Consider the following 23440-nt stretch of genomic DNA (forward strand, 5'->3'; position numbering starts at 1 on the left):
CTGGGGATTAAATCTTTATTAACACTTTGTTGTTTTTATTTTATTGCAGAATTCTCTCCAGGGAGGAAGGTGTGATACATTTAGATATTCTGAAAAAAGGAGAAAATGTATTTTTAAAGCACATTCCCATGTACAATATTAACAGGTATCAGATATAGCATGGTCACATGTAAGACAGTTGCGTAGACACAAAAACCCCCAAAGCTGAATTTATATATCACTTCATTGAAATGTAAGCACTAGTAATCATAGAACTGCCCACAGCACCAATGAGATGATGCAGGATGACGGTAGGTTCGTTCCCTGGCATACCCAGCATCTACTATATTGTAAGCTCCTCCGAGCAGGGCCCTCTTCCCTCCTGTTGCCAAAGCCCTCTTCTCTTCACATTTCACTCACAGCTCTCCTACATATTCAAACACTCAGTGACCATCTCCGCATACTCATCTCCATCATTGGCCTCAAGCCTCTAGTTGTATGTTAATTGAGTCTTCACCACTTTTATTTAAGCTGTAATGTGTATTGAACTGTGGCGCTCTTTATTTGTACTCTATTTTTGTTATTTATTCAATGTTATGCCAAGTTTTGTCACCCTGTACTGTTCCTTTGTACGGCGCTGCGAAACACTTGTGGCGCCTTATAAATGCAATTATAATAATAATCTGCACTTCAGCTGTGAGATAGGGCCGGATGCACTAAGCTTCAAAAGTGATAAAATGGAGAGTGATAATCAACCAACCAATCAGCTCCTGTATGACATTTTCAAACACAGTCTGTGACATGGCAGGTAGATGGTATTTGGTTGGTTGTTTATCACTCCATTTTATCACTTTTTGTAGCTTTGTGCATCAGGCCGTCAGGCTACAGGGTGCAGTTTAGGGTACCTTGCAAGCCAGATGTAGAGACAGAGGAGCAACAATGGTCCATCCATCCATATTGTCCTCCGCTAGATCCTGTGGCACTACCTATACACCACCAGTTATGGCCCTGTCCACTTGTATAAAGGAAGTGTATACAAACTGAATCATGAAACATCATTTAAATATTATTTAAAATTTATTAATAAACTATAAAAAGGTAACCCTTTAAATGGATGCACAATTTGCTTGTGCAGAATTATAGCGATAAAGTGATTTTGTTTTCTTTATTAACATGATGATTTTACCATTATGATGAAAATGATTCAAGTAATATATAATAACAAATACTTTAAAACCCTGTTTTATCAAAGCTTGTTGCTTTATGTACATCTAATGTTTTTGCACCCAATTTGTGGGCATTGTTTTAAAGCCTTCATGAAACTGGCACTCAGTTCACAACAGTTGGACATGGTGCAAACTAAGTTACAAGTGCATTGGTGCCAACTTTTAAGATCCACAGCCACTGCCCAGGGCAGTAAAGAGCCTGGCTGGGCCCAGGCCCTTCCCGGTGGTGTGGTCTAATTACAGGAGGCTTATCCATGCACCTTTAGAATAAAATACAGAAAATAGTACTTTAAAACTTTAACACTGCTGGCCAACATACAGCAGCATGTACTGGGTTGCGAAGAGCTCCTACAGCCAAGTAATGGGGGCCCCACCGGGCCCCTCCCTCAGACCTCGGCCTGGGTAGTTAGTACCCCCTCTATCTGTGCCACTGCCAGGATTAATTAGATACATCCTTACATATTTTATTTGTTTAAAAAATATATATACTAGTTCTTGTGAGTAGTACAACAGCAAACCCACGTGCCCTGCAGGAATGGCCAGAAGTCTCCCGAAAAAATTGGGAGGCCCTCCCAGCCCCCTGTGGAAGTGGACAAACCTCCTGCATGCCCCCAGACACACCCGCATCCCCCTCCACTGCCAGTCAAATACTGGCAATCGTGGTTCTCTGGGAAGGGGTGTGACTAAAATGGCATCATTTTAGCCCAACCTCATCATCATCATAGACCCAGCAATCATGGCATTTGCCTGTGAAGGGGGCGGGGCTTGATGATGTCTCCTGGAGAGGAAGGAAAAAAGTAGATTATGCGCTATAGCCAGAACGAAAGAAGAGGCAACAAATCATATTGTACGGTAGCTATCATTTACAGTATATGGCACAGTTAGAAGCTAATTGACTGCTATGGGCAGCTTCTTGACTTTGTCTTTCTTGAAGGTTCGAGCTCCCCCACTGTATGCTATTAAGTGCTGATAGTCTTTCATACCTGTGACATCCTATAGCACTTTATTTCCCTGTGATCTACATTTCCGTTATGCCACAGTTCCCAGCTATTATATACAGGTTGTGCAATAACAGCCGGTCATATTTCTATTATGACGTAAGAAGTAAAGCACAGTTATGTAGAACATTCATGATAGGTCACTCACGCTGTTGATCCAGGAAGTGAAAGCAGAGACTCTGGTAAACACTGATGGTTTCTGGTAGTAGTTGCATCCAAGAGAGGATCCAAAGCTGACAATACCATGGACCTGGTACACACCTCCGACAGCACAGTTGAGGGGTCCACCAGAATCACCCTGAAGAAAACACAGACAACAAAGATAATTAATATTACACAATAATACAACAGTACTGCAATTACACTGCTTCATAATTATTTAACTAAAAGGATGACCATCCTTCATTCAGAAAGCATAGAACAAGGACTAATCCTTATGATCTTACCCCTTTTATATAATTTATTATTAGTATGTTGAAAAATACATAATAGTTATGCGATTTATATTCTCTACCAAACTTTATATTATTTGGATAATATTTAAACATTTCTAGATCTATGAGAATACAAGTCAATTGAAGTTACATTGCAGGAAGATTTGACTCCATCACCACCCGCACAGATCATGGTGCTCTTGACAGTTGAGCCCCACCAGGAGCTTGAAGAGCAAGTTGAGTGTGCAACAACGGGCAGAGTGGCCTGCTGGAGGATGGAAGCTAGAGCTCCACCGGCTGTAGAGAAAGATACGTAAATATAAATAATACAAAGTCAGTGACATTACATTCTTACAGTACTTTCTTTAATATTGAGGGGGAAATCTACTAAGATGTGAGTTCTATTTCACATGAGATCTATTTTATAAACAACGCTGTGTACAGTGCACTTACTGGTGAGTCTTCCCCAGCCTGTAACAACGCAGTTGTAGTTGTGTGCCAGGGTAACACCACTAGCGGGCAGTGCAGCCACTTTCACAGCATTATTCAGAGAAGCGCTGTAGGCCAGCCAGAGGATGGCAATATCATTGCTGCAAGAAAACAAATATTAAGACATTTTAAATAAGGAAACAATTATAATCTCATGCGCCTAAATGACTGTCACACAGCTTGGTTGTTGTGGAACCGATCTTGGACTCGGTGTAGGGAGTTTTAGAAAGAGCTAGGAATGTAGCAGTTCTAATATAGATTCTAAATTATGGGGTTTTATTCTGATTCACTCTGAAAGGCACAATCACTCTCTAATGGACCAAACCATATGCACTGCAGGTGGGGCAGATGTAACATGTGCAGAGAGAGATTTGGGTGCGGTTTGTACTTCAAACTGATATCTATATTGCAGTGTAAAAATAAAGCAGCCAGTATTTACCCTGCGCAGAAACAATAAAACACCCAAATCTAACTCTCTCTGCACATGTTACATCAGCCCCACCTGCAGTGCACATGGTTTTGTCCATTAGAGAGTGATTGTGCCTTTCCGAATGAATCAGAATAACCCCCTTAATTCCTGTGAAGAACAGTAGCACTGAACTGGACAGGCAAGACTAGATAGCCTTGGATACATGAGGACCGGAATGGCCAGACTGAATACACTTGGATACTCAAGAACTGAAGCAGACCTGCTGGACTGGATATATAACAAGGGAGAAGCGAAACTGAATCGGGCGCTGAGAAGCAGCTAATAGCCTATCTGATCATAAGAAGTATACACCAAACTTAATAAATACAATAAACAATACAGAAAAGGTATGATCATTCGGACAACAAGCGCTAAGAAACAATTTACTTTCCTGCAGATGGTGATATATCCAGAGTTTCAGTCAGGGTCTCTTCATGATATTTCAGGAGGATGTGACATGTAAAACAATGATAAAACAGAAACTAATGTGTATCATATTCTATGACAATGTGAAAATAAAAGATTCCCCAAGTGGTTCCTTTCGAAAAACGGGAGAGCTACCACCACTGGAATCTGATAGATGAATTATAGAAGCACATACAGATGTATCTCTCTCACAAGAAATAGGGTGTCTCACGTACCCAAACTCACAATCAAAGGAATTTAAATGATCGCCTCAAGGTTTCTTTTAAAGTGATGTCTAGTTATGCGTATTCACATGAAAAGTTATGGTAATCCACCTATCAGGGCACCTAAGGAAGATCCAGCAGGATTGAGACATGTTTGCCACTACAAGACCTATTGCCCAGTCATTGGATGATTTAGACTGACCACCCAGGGACAGATTAAGGAGTTCCGGACCTCCTTATCCATTTTTTTTCCTTCCCACCATCTATTTCCTCCAGTGCTGGTCACAATTGTGCTCCCTTCATTTCATTTTAATGTCATTTTTTTATTGCATTCTTGGACGTATTTATTACCTGTATTTTACTACTTGGATTAAAAATACTTTTTTACTGTGCAATGGTGCAGTTATCCCATGATATGCTTTGATCCCCCTAGTAGATCGTGAGTAGTGGTATGCCTTCCATCTACCAACATACAATACCTTTCCTTTAAGCGGTGAAAGTTAAAGATACCTTTAGAGGTGGATTACCATATCTTTTTGTGTGGGTACGCATCACTAGATATCACTTTAAAAGAAATCTTGATGCGATTATTTAAATTCCTTTGTGAGTTTGGGTACGCGAGACACCCTGGGGGAAATTTACTAAAGGAAATTTGTAAAAAAAATAGGTGTATTTGTATTTAGAAATACACTTATTTTTTACATTTACTATCCTGAAAATACAGCAATTCATATTCGAATTGATGTGCTATCAATACGAATACGAATTGCCGTATTTTCAGGATAGTAAATGTCAAAAATAAGTGTATTTCTAAATACAAATACACCTATTTTTTACAAATTTCCTTTAGTAAATTCCCCCCTCCCTCCCCCCCCCTATTTCTTGTGAGAGAGAAACATCTGTATGTGCTTCCATTATTCATCTATTAGATTCCAGTGGTGGTGGCATTATCTGATTCACCCTGTTTTTGAAAGGAACCACTTGGGGACTTTTTTCATATTGTCATAGAATATACTACACATTGGTTTATGTTTTATCATTGTTTTACATGTTTGAAATCGATATATCACCATCTGCAGGGAAGTAAATTGTTCCTGATCTTTTCTGTATTGCTGGACTGTATGAACTTGGATAGATGAGAACTGTACCGAACTGGCCAGACTAAGTACACTTGGATACATAAGAACTGAGCTACAGTAGACTGGCCTGGACTTGGACAGAGACTTAACTGGACTGGATTTGACCAGAATTGGACTGTAACTTAACTGGACTGGTCGTGACTGGACTTAAACTGTGACTAAACCAGCCTGGATTTCACCAGACTTGAACTGCGACTTGACCAGATCAGACTTGACCGGGCTAGGCTGAACTTGAATGGACTAGTACTGTGACTTTCAGAACTGGACTGCTTACCGAGATTCCTCCAAAGACGAGTTCCAGGAGTACAGCGTTAGCTGGGAGCAACGTTGCATTGGCAACTCATGATGCTCCAAAGTCTCCCTATATACCCTCTAGTGCAGGGGTCCTCAAAGTATTTTGCTCTGGGACCCCATTAGACAATAAAAATAATTACGCGACCCCAGCAAGTTGCGGCAGAAGGTCATCACATCACACGTGTAGTCAGCAGACAGCAGATACATGGCAGCATTGTGGAGGCACAAACTGATGGGAGGAGTCTAAAATAACAGACAATTCAACAGATCTTTCAGACTCCTTGAATCACTGACTGACATTAGAAAAGTCATCAGCCTTATGGTCAGCAACATGGAGTCGCGACCCCATGCTGAGAAGGCCGCGCCCCACTTTTGGGTCAGGACCCACAGTTTGAGAACCGCTGCTCTAGTGGACAGTGATTGGATCCTGAAGGCCCCATGAGCAAGAACCAGATTCTGTTTTAGTAAAGGCAGAAAACATTATCTTGGGGAAGATGGCAACGCTTATGCCTGGACTCAGGGAAGGGGGGGGGGGGGGGACCAAATCCTGCTACCCCACTACCTGAACTTCTGACTGCTGCCAACCCAACACAACCATTGGAAGGAATCCTCGCTGCTGGCAGGCTAAGTATATAAGCATACACACTCCTAAAAGGTAAGCATCAGGGTTTGTAAAACCACACCAGATCATGAAATCATTATCTGGATAGGGATGGCACCAGTGATACCATTAGAAATTGTTGGGCCTGAGCAGGGGCAGATTGGCCATGGGCCTCGCAGGGTAGATTTCCATTGGTCTGATGTACTCACAAAACTGCATGCAAGCCAGTATTTTTGTTTTTAAAAATTTGTGCTATCTAAGGGTGTAACAATTTCTGGGTTGTTTTTAGGCTGCACTGGGGGAGGGGTGTCGATATTTGTGATGTTCAGTAGATTGTGTTAATGAGTTGTTTGTCAGCTGTTGTAGAGTTGTTTGTCTACCTGATGGAGGTTTTGGGGTCTGTGGTCAATCTCAGTGGGAAAAGGTTGGGTGTTATTGGAAATGTGGAGGTTTGGGATTTGTTACAGCAGCTTAAAGGTCTGTGAGCCAATAGACTGCCAAGCATATTGAAACATTTCTCATCCTAACTCTCTGGTTATGCTCACTTCTATCCCTGCTGTGCTCCCCAGTTTGTCTGCCCCTTACCTTTAAGGCCTATACACATTTGGCGATTTTCAGCTGAGTATATATGGCCCAGAGATCCCCAACTAGCGATGATGCATGCTCCAGTATCATCTCTAGTAAGGTTTTTATTATTTAAATAGCCTTTTACCAGCATGTCTAGCGATTATGGTGAATTTTTCAACCATCATCGCTCAGTGTGTACGGTGCTGGCTGATGATGGCTAAAAGATAAGCCAGAGTCAGCCTGCCCTCCTCCCTCCCCCTGCTCCACACAGAGCACAGGAGTCCCTGCGGCCCGCCCTCCTCCCTCCCCCTGCTCCACAGGGAGCACAGGAGTCCCTGCGGCCCGCCTTCCTCCCTCCCCCTGCTTCCCCATTCCGTCCTGTCCCATCCGGCTGTCAGTGTCCGCGGCCACCTGCTCTGAGTCCGTACAGAGTACAATGCCCTATGCCCGACCGCTCCCTCCCCTACTCCACACGGAGCACACTACTTGCGGTCCTCTCTCCCCCTGCTCCCCCGTCCCGGCCAGCTGTCAGTATTTGCCTACTCTGTACGGAGCACAGTACAAGCTGCCCGCCTGCTCCCTCCCTCCCCCCGCTCCATACTTACCACAGTACAGGCTGCTCGCTCCATTCCCCTGCTACGCCGCAGCAGCACCAGCATTCTAGTACACTGCCCACCAATGTTGTATATTTACCCACAAGACAGTAATATATACATTGCTGGCCCAGGCCAGCAATCTATATGTTACAGGCACCACTGATCATCAATGCACACTGATTTATATGGCAGTAATATATACATTGCTGGCACAGGCGAGCAATGTATATGTTACTGGCACCACTGCCCACCAAGGCACATTTCTTTATATGCCAGTTATAAATACATTGCTGGCACAGGCCAGCAATGTATATTTTACTGGTACCACTGCCCACCAATGCACATTTCTTTATGTGCCGGTAAAGGGGTAGGATGGGTAGCAGGGCACCGCACCCCACACTCACTGCCCACCGGTCCGACCTCCGAATGCTGTGCCTTGCGGATGCGAAGAGTCTATGACAAAATTACAGAGATCCTGTGCCCTGGCCGCTGCCACAGAGAAGACACAATAGAGGACTCCTGCACCTCCAACGTCTATCGCACTGACAGACGCTAGAGGTGCAGGAGGACCTCTAGCGGCTGTCACTTTGCTGTGGCGACCATCTTTGGAGGGGCGCAGGCTCTCTGTGATGCTGTCAGAGACTCTACTCCCTGTGGCACTGACGGGTGGGCAATAAAAACATTTAAATCCCCTGGGCAATGAGCATGTAATCCCCCTTGGCTACGAGCATGTAGGTAAGCAGGGGACTTTATGTGTTTAAGCAGCACTAGTGCGGGCATTGTGTGAAGAGGGAGTGGCACTACAGGGGGGCATTATGTGTAAGCAGCACTACTGGGATCATTATGTGTGTAAGTAGCACTGCAGGAAGCATTATGTGTAAGTGGCACTAAAATGCCATGGGGGGGTGCAAAATATATAATTACGCAATTGTGTGTATAGCGTTACCCAGAAGCATTACGGTGTGTGGCATAATGTGTAATGGACATTACGGTGTGGCATAAAAGTAAATTGATCATTATGGTGTGTGGCATGTGAATTGGGCATTACAGTGTGTGGCATAATGTCTACTGGGTATTATGGTGTGAGTCATAATGTGTAATGTGCATTACGGGGTGTGGCATGCGTAATGGGCTTGTAATAGATTGTGTGGAATATTCTCTAATGGGCATTACAGTTTGTGTGGCTTAATGTATAAAAAATGGGTACTTGTTTCCTATCTGGGCGCCCACGATTTTAATCGCGGGCATCGGGGGTAAAATCGGGGCCATCGCGGGCATCGCGGCCGATAAAAAATCGGGTGCGATGGGCCAGACGCGATGCCCGCGATTTTCCCATAGAGAACAATGTTAAATGCCTCAATTTACCCGCGATGACCACGATTTACCATAGGAAACAATGTTAAATGGATCAATTTACCCAAATCAGCATAGGAACAACAGTAAATGGGCCAAAAACACCCCTGAACATTGAAATGTCCCCCCAAAAGTAGTTGACGCCACCCCGCCATCAACGTGAACCCGAAGCGTGGCGAGCGCAGCGAGGCCGCGAGGGGCGGCGGTACGCGTCCTCCGACCTTTTCATGCCCTACTATCCACTAGGGCGTGGAGTGAGAATAGAATAGTGTGGCGAGCCCGAAGCGTGGCGAGCGCAGCGCGCCCCGCGAGGGGACGCGGATACCTTCACAGGTAAACGCGTCCCTTCGCGGGCTTCCCAGGTGTCCGCGTCGCCATGGACACCTGGGAAGCCCGCGAGGGGACGCGTATAACTGTGAAGGTATCCGCGTCCCCTCGCGGGGCGCGCTGCGCTCGCCACGCTTCGGGCTCGCCACACTATTCTATTCTCACTCCACGCCTTAGTGGATAGTAGGGCATGAAAAGGTCGGAGGACGCGTACCGCCGCCCCTCGCGGGCTCGCTGCGCTCGCCACGCTTCGGGTTCACGTTGATGGCGGGGTGGCGTCAACTACTTTTGGGGGGACATTTTTATGTTCAGGGGTGTTTTTGCCCCATTTCCCATTGTTCCCTATGATAATTTGGGGAAATTGATCCATTTAACATTGTTTCCTATGGTAAATCGTGGTCATCGCGGGTCAATTGGGACATTTAACATGGGTCCTTATGTAAAATCGCGGTAATCGCGTCGGTCGCATCGCATGTCATTATAATGGCATGCGATGTACACGCGATGCCCGCGATGGGCGCCCAGATAGGAAACAAGTACCAAAAAATGTATAAGGAGCATTACTATAAGAAGGATAAATTACTAGGGGGGGGGGGGGGGGGGTGGGTGGGTGGGTCTGCCGAAACATACTGTTGTTCTGGGCACCATGTCACCTAGCTACTCCTCTGGCCGGTATCGTATAAATTGCTGGCGCAGGCCAGCAATGTTTACGTTCCCAGCGCCACGGCCCACCAATTTAGATGGCAGTAATGTATACATTGCTGGCACAGGTGAATGGATTTTTTTTAAATTAAATCACAGCTGTGCACATGGGCAGGATTTTTGCCGGGCTGGGCAGCGTTAACCTGATCGCTGGGCTCCGAAAATACGTTGCCCAGCAATCAGTTTTGAATCAGGCCTCAAGAACAGAAATGCACTGAATAAAATGGCCCCTGCTCCCACCCTCAGAATTTAAACCCAGCCCATTATTTAAATAGCCTTTTATATGAAAGATTTTCAGCAAAGTCTTTCGCCTCCTGAAAATCTCTTGCTCTTTGGGAAAATAGCTCAGTGTGTACGCACTACTTTGGTGACAGATATATCTTTCAGAGATTTGGGCAAAATCTTCTAGTGTGTATGGGCCTTTAGAATGTAAGCTCTAATGAGCAGGGCCCTCTCTCCTCATGTGCTTTTCTAAGAATATATCTCTGCCACTGTTTTAATAGTGTCAGTGTCTGCTGCTGCAACTGTCTTTTATTTACCATGTGCTTGTCCTAATTTGCATTTGTAGAATAAATCACTATTTTCTTCTTTTGTTTTTTGCTCATCTACAGTATGTATTGTCAGGCGCTGCGGAACCCTTGTGGCACCATATAAAGAAACAATAATAAACCAACGGTTTCCACACAGATGTAGTATTAATCCTAGAACAAACAAAGGTAGTGAGACTATCAGGCAGCTGTTACTGGGGTTGTCAGTCCCAAATGTAAGTATAATAGAAACCAAAAGTGTTGTACCAGTGCCGACTGTGTATAATGTAAAGGTAAAAAGGTTAATGGCTTCTTCTATATTGTAAAGAACTTCATTTACAGTATACAGAAAAAAAACAATGATAAAACAATGCAAATTTTAAACATATGGAATTCCATAAGATAAATTAAAATCATGAGTGAATATATTTTTTTGAAGAATAAGATGGCATATTAGGACTTTCTCCAGTACCAAAAAAGTGACATAGTGATTTACCAGGTAGCTGTACTTTTGGAGATGGTAGAAGGAGGTTGTAGTATTAATTCTGCCTATTTTGTGTTGATTCCGCCTACATTTAATTTGCTGCTGCCCACATGAGGCCACTTCTAAATATCTTTCCAGGGCCACTTTTAGTTCCCAATTTGACCCTGACAAAAAAGGCAGACCCCCTCTTCCCTTCCTGAACCCCAATGTGCATGATGAGACCTCTGGCACTTGCAGCACTACTCCCACATTGCTTCAACGGAAATGTGAACTTTGTTTAAGTCACATTATACTCCATACCTGGGATCCCTTTCTGGAGTCTGGGGCAGTCCCCCAATGGTGGCCCTGGCCATCATATACACAGTGCAGGCACTGGTTCTCACTAATGGAGATACTGTAGAACTCAGTGAGCGGTCACTGATCAAAGGAAGAGGCAGGGCTAAACACTGTGCTACCTACACCATGGGAGGAAAAATGTCCCCTTCATTGCATTGTTTTGGGACCACAGTTGATATTCTATTTGGCTAATTGTTTTTCATTTTAAAGCTTACATATCTGTTTTAAGTAATTTTCTAAACAAAGAAATATTAAAATTCTGACCTTAAAGAAAATAGAAAAATTCTCTACAAAGTAGTGACCTGTTTTGGGTGGTTTGGTACTTTCACTTTAAAAACACGGCAGTAACCTAACAATAGCGAAGCTTCATAGGCCCATGTTGTCAGTAAAATTGAATATGCATCTGTCAGTTTTCACTTTATACATTTTGCCTATTACAGATATGTTATATTGGGTGAAATGTGATACGATGAGAGAATCAGAAAGTGAGAGATTTGGTAAGAAATATTCATTTTTTTAAAAAAGTTTCAATCATTTACACTGCAAAACCAGTTTTTGATTTCGCAGTGTAAATGATTGCCGCTTTAAAAACCTAGAGATTTCTTAACACATCTCTCACTTTCTGATTCTCACCCTATTACAATTCACCCATTATCTTTTTACATGAACTATAAAATCTTAGTTACAGAAACTATGATAATATTTACCTAGTATAATTACTTACCCAGCAGCAACATTATTGGTATTCCAGCTGGCATGCTTCCTGATGGAGGACACGGAAATGTACTGTTCAGTACCATCATTAGCATTCAGGCTGTGATCTCCCAGAGCCACACGGAAGGAGACTACTCTGTTACAGAGGATGAGAAGAAGGAACATGGTATTTTCATTGTGTTTGTCAGTCATTTTATAAAGTATGATCCCAAAAATCTTCAAATTTGCAGCCTGAGCGATTATCAATCTACTGTGCATGCACACTGATCGTAGGGCGACTGACAGGCGGCCGTTGTTTGGGGATGGCACCCGGCCATTTTCAGGAAGTGTCAAGGCAAAACTCAGGCAGGATCAACCGTATTCAGGATGGACCTCTCATTCCTGTTTAATATATATATATATATATATGAATTTGCATAGTCCCTCCCTTTTATAAGAATCAGCCAATCCACATACTGCATTTCTAAAAACAAAACCTGTCTTTTTAGCTGTAAATCAATGTCTGGCTAGATAGAGAAGCATTAACCCCTAACACTGCAAAAGGAAATATTGAATTAAGTGTAATCTTTATGATCAATGAATTATATATATAATTCCAAACCAGTGCATTTTCCTCTTCCCAAACCCATCAGAGCCAAAAGGTTTATTGAGGAGAAAAAGGCTCAGTGGGTCCTCCTCGCCAAAGCTTGGGGAGATTCCATCCCTCAATCCCGGAATGGGAAAGAGTCAAAGGATCCTCCTCACCAAAGCTTGGGGAGATCCTATTCCTCAACCCCTGTAGGAGTAAGGGTCAGTGGGTCCTCTTTGCCGAAGCTTGGAGAGATTCCATCCCTCAACCCCCGAAGTAGTTAGAGTCAAAGGATCCTCCTCACCAAAGCTTGGGGAGACCCTATCCCTCAACCCTCAAAGGAGTAAGGGTCAGTGGGTCCTCCTCACTGAAGCTTTGAGGGACTCCATCCCTCAACCCCTGAAGGAATAAGGGTCAATGGGTCCTCCTAGCTGAAGCTTGGAGAGACTCCATCCCTCAACCCCTGATGGAGTTAGGTTTATTGCCCTTCCCTCTGTCTTGCAGCTCATGGTCATCCCAACTTCTTCAGGTTTGGCTGAAGCATGCTCTGGAGATAGAGCTTCGGTATATGGGGGGGCATGGCAGCACAAAAAAGAAAATACCTATTGCCAAATAAATGTGAGAAAAACATGAAAAATATAATAAACCTCAGCCAAAGGGCCAGGGTTGGGGTATAAAAATAAAAAATTGTAGCTGTCCTAGGCAGAAGGTCAGGGCAAGGGATGGGTAATGCAATAATCATGCCTTAGATGGACCTCATAGGCTATGAAAATTCTTTGTGCACTACACTTGACCTTAGCCAAAAGGCAAAGATGCAATAAGATAAAAGTGCAACAAGATAATCCCATGTACAAAATAACCAAGTCAGTCTATTACCTGTCCACGCAGTGAGCAGCAGTCAGCACACGGTTAGCACGGATCAGAGAAGCTCCACATGTGTGGTACCAACTGTTGCCAGAAAGATACTGGAGAGATACCTAATCAAACACCAATAACAGAAAATTACTATATTACACAATTTACTGATTAGCAAAACCTTGAATATAATGATAAACACATGTTGCCTGATCATGTAAGGCATAAGGCCAAGATACAAGGGGGGGGGGGGGGATCCCAAGGGGACAGTTGTCATGTGCGCTGGAATTTGACCCCCCTCCCCCGTAAAACAAGGATTTTCATGGCTGTGGCACCACCAGGCCAGAAGTGGGCCAAAAGAGTATTCCTCCGAGCAGGAGAGGAAGTCCAAGACTGCGGTAGTGGGAGCTGGTTACTGCCTGGGGACGGCAAACGCAGCTCCCTGCTGCTGCTTGCCCAGACTGGCATTAACGCTGGCACTGCTGTGGGAGGCTAGCACTATGCAACTACCTGGTCGTATCCATTCGCATCTGGCATCGTCCGTATTCGTAAAAGTTAGTAAATTTCCCGCATAACGTCTAATAGGCCTTATGGCGTGTGGTATAATGTCTAATGAGCATTATGGCATGTGGTATAATGTGTAGTAGGCATTTAAGTGTGTGGCATAATGTGTAGTAGCTGTCATTTCGGAGGTCAGGCTGTCTGCGCTGGGGGGCAGCCATTATATGGGACTTCTTGCTGCCAATAATAAAACCCTGCTCCACACCATTACTAGTCTTGAGGGGGTGGGGGCCCCAAAATTATCAGTGTTTGGGGCCCCAAAATTTCTGTTGTTGGCCCTGCAAAGCATAATACTAGAAGTAAGTAAAACATATGCATGAAAGTTGTGCTAATATGTAAATCATAATGTTAATTTTTTTAACCGGAACCTTTTAATGGAATTGTTTTATTATAGAATGTATTCATAAGACATACATTCTAGGTGTGTTCTATGATCCCTGTGTCACATAGTTCAATGCACTGCCGAAATTAGATTTTTTGGAAATTTAGGAAAGTGGCTTTGTGGGGAAAGGGTGTGTCACATAATAGTACCAGTTCACATTACACCACACAGCAGTGTCCATTTCATATTTCACCACAAAGTGCCACTTGTACACATTGCGCCAGGTATAGGGAGAGACACTGTGCCAGGTCCATAATATCCACAGAGTAGCACCCCGTACTCACTATATACCCACAGGACTAGCGCCGCTTATGCATACAATACGCACAGGAGTAGTGTAGCATCCCCAATTCCCCAGTGTCAGCCATGTTCTCCTTTCCCCCAGTGTCATTCATGTCCCCCTCCCCCCGCCCAGTGCCATTATCTTGTCCCCTTTTTGTTACTCACCAGTGCCTACTACTACTTGGCCAGCATGACAGCGTGCTCCTCAGCATTGCATGGTATTCCCCAGCCAGAGGATCTTCTGTCAGTCACAGCGCTGCCTGCTCAGCAGAGCTCAAAGTCTAGGACACAGAGAGGGAGCACTGAACAGCATCAACTTGGTGCCCCCTCTCTGTGTCCTAGATTCAGCGCTCTACGCACCGTGATTGAACGGTCCTGCCGGCTGGGAAGCGCAGTGCAGTGTGGCAGCGTGGAGGGGATGCGCTTGTCACTGTCACACCTTCTGCAGACTAGGTATTTGCCAGCGATGCGCCCACAGTGCAGATGCTTAACTTAACTTAAGCAAATCGTTTTTTGAAAGCTTGACTATTCATGGAATAGGAGATCAGAGAGAGGAGGAATAGGAGGAGATCAGAGAGAGGAGGAATCGGAGGAGATCAGAGAGAGAGGATGAATATGAGGAGATGAGAGTGAGGAGAAACAGGAGATGAGAGAGAGAGGAGGAATAATAGGAGGTTAGAGAGGGGAGGAATACAAGATGAGAGAGAAGAGGAATAGAAGGAGATGAGATAGAGAGGAGAAATAGGAGATGAAACAGAGAGGAGAAATAGGGGAGAGAGGGAAGAGGAATAGGAGACAAGAGAGAGGAGGAATAAGAGATGAGATAGAGGAGGAATAGAAAATGAAACTGATAGGAGGAGATCAGAGAGAGAGACAGACAGAGGAATAGGAAATGAAAGCGATAGGAGGAATAGGAGATCAAAGAGCTATAGAGGAATAGGAGGAGATCAGAGAGAGATAGATAGAGAGTGAGAGGGCGGGATGTATAAATATACATCACCGGCCTTCGCCTCCCGCCTACATACTAACATATGCGTCTGGCATCGCGGTGCGGTAACGGAGACCCCCCGCGATACCTGTACCTGCCCCCGGCGCCTCCTCCTCCCCCCTGCAGCCTTAAGGACGTCCGGCTGCGTTGCTAGGGGGAGAAAGGGCTTACCTTCCCGGGGTCCAGGAGGACCTGCAAGAAGGTAAGCCCAAAGGAGGGGGAGAGGGGTGGTCGGCGAGGCGGCGGGGTTGCGGCGGGTGGTGAAAAGAAGCCCAGGCGAAATCGGTGCGGCCGGGTAATAGTACATATGAAAATGCGGTAAAACTGGGGTTTTACCACATTTTCATTTTGATAAATCTCGCCCCCAGAGAGAGAAATAGGAGGAGATGAGATGAGAGAGAGAAGGGGGGATAGGAGTTGAGATTGAGAGAGGGGAAATAGATATAGAATGAGGAGGAAAGCAGCAGAAAGAGAGAAAGTGAGAGTGCCCTGACTAAAAAGTTGTAGAATCATACTCACCTTGTTGGAACTGATCACCTTTTTAGATCTGTTCATCATCCTGGAGGGTCCTCCTAGGGATGGCCATCATTGCCTTTGCCATCGATGGTTGCCATCGATGGCAAAAGTGCAACAGGCCATCGATGGTGCATAAGTATGCAATGGATGACCATCAATGTTTTTACATATCGATGGTCATCCATTTGCTTTGAAAGATTGGCCTGTGGGCCAATCAAAATACGGGGGCAGGGCTTCTCAGGTGTTGGGGGGCGGAGCTATGCTACGTGTCCCGGCCCCTTGATGAAAAAATAAAAACGAAACTATTCAGTTAAGCCTCACATCGTTGGTGGGAAACCATCTGGTTCTCCTCCATCAATGTCAAAACTATTCGACATCGGCCATAAACCATCAATGATTTCTAATCATCGATGGTCGATGGCCATCCCTAGGTCCTCCTCCTCTCCTCACCAGTAGCACGCCTCCTCCCTGCAGGACTCCTCCTCTGCTCAGCATTGGAGAGTCACAAGATTGCAAGGACATAACTACTGTAGCACCTCTGGAGCATGGTGAGCCAAAGGAAATCTTACTGTATTTGCTTATATAAGTTGTAGAAGCCAGTGTAGCTTCCTTTTCCGGATGAGCCTGAAACCTCCTCCAATGGTGGTCCTGATGCTGCTCATGATGTTAAGTGCTGCATATTGTGTGGGCATAAGATACACAGCTAAAAAGCCATATTTAATGTCTCTCGGTGTACTAAAGTCCAACTCACCTGCCATGGCCAGGCGTTCCTTGCTGCATTACTTCCTCCTACCACACGTCCATTTTCATTTTCTTCCAAATATTGGATATTGTCCTCATGACAATATCCTTTAAGCAGAGAAAACAGATATTGAATATTATTACTTATTCAAACATTCACTAGATTTTTGTACATTTATTTCTTCTTGCATCCTAACAAAGTCTATTTACTAATGCAACACCGACCTCACAGCACATTTGGGCAACACAGACATTTTAATGGTTAGCATTACTGCTTCACAGTGCTAAGGTCATGGGTTTGATTCCCACCATGGCTCTAACTGCGGAGTTCGTTTATTCTCCCTGTATTCTCGTGGATTTCCTCCGGGTACTCCGGTTTCCTCCCACAATTCAAAAATATACTGGTAGGCTAATTGGCTCCCAACAATTTAACCCTAGAATGTCTGGGGCAGGGATTGATGTGATTGTTTAAATATTCTTTCTGTAAAAGTGGTGCAGAATGTGTGAGGGCTATATAAGAAACTGGTAATAAATAATAAATATGTAGTCAAAATTGTAAGCCACAATCACACCTTGTGTACACATATTAAAACAATATTTGAGAGGTGTTGTTTTTCTTAATATTTCTTTGATCATAATATAGATCAGGTATTGCGTGCATTTTCATTTAATTAGTCAGTTTTACCTTTATGGTGCGGTTTATCTGAATTCTGTAGCTTATGATATATCATTCGAACTTATAGAGTAGATCCAGTTTTTATAATAATAGTTTGGAATTTAGGTACATATGTAGTAGTTGGGCACCCCGCCCACTAAGCAATTGGCTTAGTGGGCTATTCTGCGTAAAGAAATCTCATCGCATCGCATGACCAGTTTTAGTGGCATACGATGCGTGCGATGCGATATTACTAAGTAATTTATTCACTACTATTTATCTGCGGGAGCCACCCCCCCACTATCCACACCACCCCAAAACGTTGCAAGCGCAGCTTTCCCCCACTATCCACACCACCCCACCCCAAAGCGTTGCAAGCGCAGCGTTCACCCACTATCCACGCCACCCCAAAGCGTGGCGAGCGGCAGTGGAACGCATCATCTAGACCTTTTCATATCCCCACTATCCACGTCAGCGTGGAGTTGATCTTATATATTGTGGCGAGCGCAACGAGCCCTGCGAGGGGATGCGAAAGCATGTAATCCGTGTCCCTCGCGGGCTCGGTGGCTCACTGTGCTCGCCAAACTAAGCGAGCCCTGCTTCATGGTGGCGTGGATGGTGGGGTGGTTTCAGGAACACATTCACACCAGACATACAACACATCTGAAACAGTAATGTGGACACATGTTAACGTCAAACTGTAAATTTAGTGAAAATTTATTAAGATAATGAGTACTCATGACATAAATAACAATAGCAAAGATAATGATTAAATATAACAAGAATCACAAATACATAAAGAACAGTAAAGATAATAATAAGTACAATATTAGGAACAAGATTATGAAAAAAAGGCAGGCACTTAGTGGGCACTGCAGTACCCTTCGGCAGGAGGGTAAGTGCATATAAAATCCTTAGAATATGGTTGTTTGCACCCACACTTCTCCTCCACATAAACTCCTGCAGATATGAGTTTAAGTTCTGTCTTGCAGTGCCTCTGTGTTTCTTATTCCTCCATTTTGCGCCCCCCCCCCCCATATCCTTTCAACGTTCTGGGTGTGTACCCCAGAATCAGTGTCCACAAAATTGTATTTGTGGTTCACCCTGCAGTGTTTGTAGCCGGCCTCCTCTAGTTCCTCCGTCTTATACGTCCTCCAGCAGTCACTGTATATAATTGAGCCGGGGGCAACATTTGCAGTGATGGCAGCCATAAGGGTGGTGGCGTCTCTCCTTTCGACAGCTGTGAGGAAGCAGGCCCCTGTCTCCCTGCATATGCCACCGAACACCCATTGCTGGGGCAGCATCCTCCCGACTGCATATTTTCTTTTTGAAAACAGGGTCTCATCGAACTCCACCAGTCTGTGAGAGAAGATCGACGGTGCAGGCCTCCCTCATAAGTGCGTTATACTGCACCGTCATCTTAATCGACATCTGTAACTCCCTCTGGCAGTAGACAACACTAGTAAGTTCCTGTGCCCAGGAGTACAGAAACCATATGAGGGTGACGAATGGCAGCCAGGGTATGCCGGCATCCAGGGCATGCTCGCACAGTGACCTTTCGACGGCAGGACTTGATGTGGCAGCGCCACGTACCTTCTCTCTCACTGCGAGCCTAATGGGATGGCCGTTAACGCAAATCTGCGTAACCGGCCGAATTTTTTTTTGCTTTAAAAACAACAACGCCTCCTCCTCTGATGTCGGCAGGCTGAATAATGGCATCTGCTCACCTGCTGCCATGCTGCTGTGGACACTAGTCACTGAAACAGTGGGTGAGCTCTGAGTAGCATCCATCACTGACACTGTTTTACTTTTGACTGACTACATTATTTACGTTAGCTTAAGTTTATTCACAAAGCATAGTTACAGTACTCTGTGCATAGAAAGTAGTGGGATCGCATCGCACGGATCGCATGCCACTAAAACAGGACATGCGATGCGATTTCCTTCCGCAAGCGTACGTATCTAAATTGGGTGCCCGGCCACTACAGAAGTACCGGAATTTATTATAAGTATTTTCTAAAATCCCATTTTTTAACAAATATCATTATGCAGTTAAAGGAAACAATACAACAGAACATCACTTTGATATACGTACAACTTGTAAAAGAATGGTTTCATCAACTTAATGAAATGTTAAATCTTTTCTAATCCATAATGTGTGGATTACAGGGTTGTAAGGACATGTGCCTGTGGGAGGCTCTGATCCCCCTGTACATGGATACATCTAGGGTTGCACAGATTGTTGCTCATTGTGAATGATACATCTAACCCTCTAGCCCTTTGTTTCTCATTGAGAATGATACATCTATAACCCTCTAGCCCAGGGGTGGTCAACTGGTCAGAGGTAATGAGCTGAAAAATATCTGTAGTGAAGCTAAAGATCCAACAACATGCGCGCACCAAAAAAGGGGCGTGGTCTATTTGGACCCCTTGGGTGGGTGTGATACACATATGCCTCCAATAGTGCAATGCCATATATACATATGCCCCCAATAGTGCCAGATAGCTTTCTGCTATGGAATTTGTCCACTCCCGGGTAAATAGCTTAGATGGGTGAAAATCGTTCAGTGTGAATGCACTGAGTGAATTTCAGCTCAACGATTTTCCCCCATCATCGCTGTGTATACACACTGGGCAAAAACACCTAGTGTGTACGTACCTTAAGCGTGAAAATGGTCTACTTTTTGTGTAAAGCTTAGATACTGTAATATGAATGTAGATGTAAAGATGTTTTGTATCATTAACTATTGGCTGATGTAGAAGTCTTGTTATTTCCTTAAGTGGCCATAATAGATGTCTACTCTTCATCCATTACATGAACCTATTATCTAATTGTGCTTCTAAATATATTTTGCTAATTTTTTATTTTGTCCTGTCCTAATTCAAATAAATAGGTGAATAATTGAAATGGAAATGATACATACGGTAATAATTTAGTAGTTCTGCTCTAAATGAGGTCTCTTTTAAGACTATTGATGTAAATAAATGAACAGAATTTCTAAAAAGCAAAAACAGAGAACTAGGGGAAGGCCTCCATTGAACAAGTTAGGTATCAGTAATTCCTTAAGTAGTAATTGTGTCGTAGATTGAAGAAACCACAACATTTTCAGGAATTGCTTCTACAGACTTACCTGTATACAAGTGCTTAGATAAAACTTACCGCAAAGGACAAGAGCAGCCAATACAAGAAGCCTGAACATTGTGAGATGATTCCGGGGAATGTTCCGTAAAGCCCTAACAGCGTTGTCTCCCCTTTTATATCACTGAAAGTGGTGTCAATAAATAGTGAGAATATCTCCAGGTGATGCAGGTAACACAAGTGCCAAATTGGTTTCCAAGTTTACCTGAAGGACAAATAAGAATAAATATGTTGATATGTAAAAGATTTTGAAAGGGAATGAATAATAATACACACAGTGGAAGGTTTGCACATTTTCACAGTCTGATATATAGAGGTGTAAAATGTTTAGATGCTCCGCTCTACCTATTTTTTTATATCAAGGAAATAAGAAATATGTACAATAGATTTGGGGTGAAATTGGGGAGATTCAGAAAGTGTCTGTGGCTGATTAAAAAAATACAGCTGGAATGAAGTCTGATGGCTGTTTAAAAAAAAAAAAAAAACAGTTGAAATTGAGTCTTGAAGTGAGCCAGCCACAGATCCTGTGTAATTAATATGTCTCCAGTTTTAAAGGGATGAGGTGGCAACTCTAGCAACAAGGGTAGAGGTTTGGTATGAAAGACAGACAGACAGACGTTCAGATGGAAATGACCCCGGTGATAGCGGGTTCGGCATGGTCCTGGGAAATGGTGTGGTCTCAGGGGTGTGGTCTGGTTTATCTGAACAGGGTTATACTTAAAGCAGAAGATTGTCTGTGCATTCAGAGGGTTGCCTTAACGGAATGTCTGTGAGTGAAATGCCAGGAGCTAAATACCCCGGGAATAATCCAGGTCCAGTTTGAAAATGGTCTGACCTGGCTGTGAAAAGGTTTGTTCAAAAACACTAGTCGGAACTGGCATTTGGTGGATATGGGCTATTAATTGTGCCAATGAGGCACTTCAGTATCTATTTTAACTAGTTCCAGTTGGCATCTTCTTTCTTGTTTGTGACATCTTCCGGCCTCCTCCAAAACTTTTCTCTGTAAATCTTATTTCTTCTCCCATCGCCAACAAACTTCTGGCTGGCACAGCTATGATTTTGGGAGCTTTGCTTGGCTCACCATGGCCACTTCCCTTTGGCTGCTGGTCCAGTATCAAGTTTGAACTGCTGTAAGTCCAGTGCTGGAAGCAGATCCTCAGGAAAGTGGCAAAATGCTATCTTCTATTTGTCACCTTGTCTGACCCAAATTAGATGATTTGTACTTGTAGCGTAGGACTTCTGGTGTAGGTTCTTCCTAATGACAGTCAATCCCACAGTATTAAAAAAGTGAGATTAATTGGAAGCTTTTCCATTATAATGCATAAACTTGATATTAATATGTAAGTGCCATAAACCTGCTATGTATTTTGTGCATTTCCTGTACACTTTCTTACACCCGCTCCTTAGTAAGTCTACCTGTCATCTGTAGGCTAAGCTTTTTTTACTGATTGGCTAGAGGGGGGAGGAGAAGCATTGGTTGGCTGTACTAGTCTTTACAGTGAACCTGTCACACAAAACAGCCAGACATGGTGCAAAGTAACAAGTAAACTCTAATTGAATAGGTCAATCTGCAAGACAATAGAGATATGCTTACGTTTTAGTGTTGGGCAACGTAAGCAATGCCAACAAGGTTCCAGCCCCCTAGATGGCTGCCTAAAGTTACATCATGGAAGTCCTGGCTATGTATGGTTTGTAGCTGCAGCAACAACAAGGGATGTAATTTTGGTCTGCATTCTCTTGGTGCAGTCCATGGGGTCTCTTGGTGTTGGAAATATTGGTGGGTTCAGAATACTGACCAAAGAGCTGACAGTAACTGATCAAATATGTACAGGTTACTGGTCAATTGTTTGCTTTCTACTAGTCAGATTGGTGCTAGTGTCAAAATGGATATTGTACTATTCCTTTTAAATGATCACTGATCTAATTGGTACGGTACTATGGGCCTGATTCAGACCCACTTGCTCATCTGCGAATTCACAGCCTGATCGATTATCGGACGCCCACGCATGCGGATCGTAGTTTGCATGAGTGAGTCGTCCGTACAAATGAAGCCCGTGATAGCTAGCCATCGCTGAGCATTCGCAGGTGCTGGCTGTTTTGGGGCGAAACACCAGTGTTTTCTGGGAGTGCCCTGGAAAATGCTGGCATTTCCTGCCCATTGGAAAGAGAACCACTGATGTCAGCAGCGGACTCCTTCGCTCCATGGTCTTCGCAGTGGAGGCTGCACACGGAGGGGGAGAGGGGCGTATGTGTGATTGCAAATGAATTCCCCCCTCTTTGCACAGCTGCGATCACATTTGCAGCCGTGCACAAGGGTGGGAGTTCACCCTAGTGGGCCTACCTAATCGCTGGGCTGCAAACATGTAATTTATCTGTGACCCTTCCGGTGTGACTACGGGATGGTTGTAAAGGTGCTGTGTGGTAATCCGTCTTCAAATATTTTTCTTTGCACCCTATTCAGGCACACAGGAAAATGAGCAAAGATACCATACATGATCAACAACTCAATGGTTCCGATTTTATGACCTCATAAAGATGGTTATCGTTCCTGGTATAAAATGTAGAAACTGAAGGAAACTGACAACCAACTCGGTATCTTGGAATGCCATGGGTTATGGGTAAGCCACTTTTATTACCATTCATGGGGTTTGGGGATTGGATGGGTTGAGTCCAATTAATGAGTGCACATGCATTCTTTCTGCATTTAAGACTCATTACATAGGCTGTGAGCCATTCAGGCTGTGTGCATGGTGTAGCTGTGTGCATAATTTTTAAAGTGCGGCATAATTTAAACATAACTGCAGCATTATACTGGCGTTACACTGAAGTGACACAAAAGGACAGAAAACAACAGCAACTCTGAAAACTGTTTGAGTGAGCTCACTTCAC

The 23440-nt window shown here is 44.0% G+C and overlaps 1 protein-coding gene across 2 annotated transcripts; it reads right to left on the reverse strand.

Moving 5' to 3' along the window:
* Positions 1 to 20623, reverse strand: LOC146059127 (chymotrypsin-like elastase family member 1). 2 transcript variants are annotated; one of them, XM_083171245.1, is made up of 8 exons: positions 20573 to 20623; positions 16768 to 16865; positions 13309 to 13409; positions 11875 to 12000; positions 3091 to 3227; positions 2789 to 2934; positions 2352 to 2501; positions 1 to 89 (listed from the first exon to the last, which is right to left on the reverse strand). In XM_083171245.1, the coding sequence occupies exons 1-8, from the start codon at positions 20610 to 20612 to the stop codon at positions 81 to 83; spliced, it is 807 nt and encodes a 268-aa protein (XP_083027371.1). In that variant the 5' UTR covers positions 20613 to 20623; the 3' UTR covers positions 1 to 80. The 2 variants fall into 2 exon arrangements, with proteins under 2 accessions (XP_083027371.1, XP_083027370.1); XM_083171244.1 differs by lacking the exon at positions 1 to 89 and having other exon boundaries at positions 2334 to 2501.
* Between the last annotated feature and the right edge of the window lie 2817 nt (positions 20624 to 23440).

Source organism: Crinia signifera, chromosome 2 (assembly GCF_055691185.1).
Source record: "Crinia signifera chromosome 2, ASM5569118v1, whole genome shotgun sequence".
NCBI lineage: Eukaryota > Metazoa > Chordata > Amphibia > Anura > Myobatrachidae > Crinia > Crinia signifera.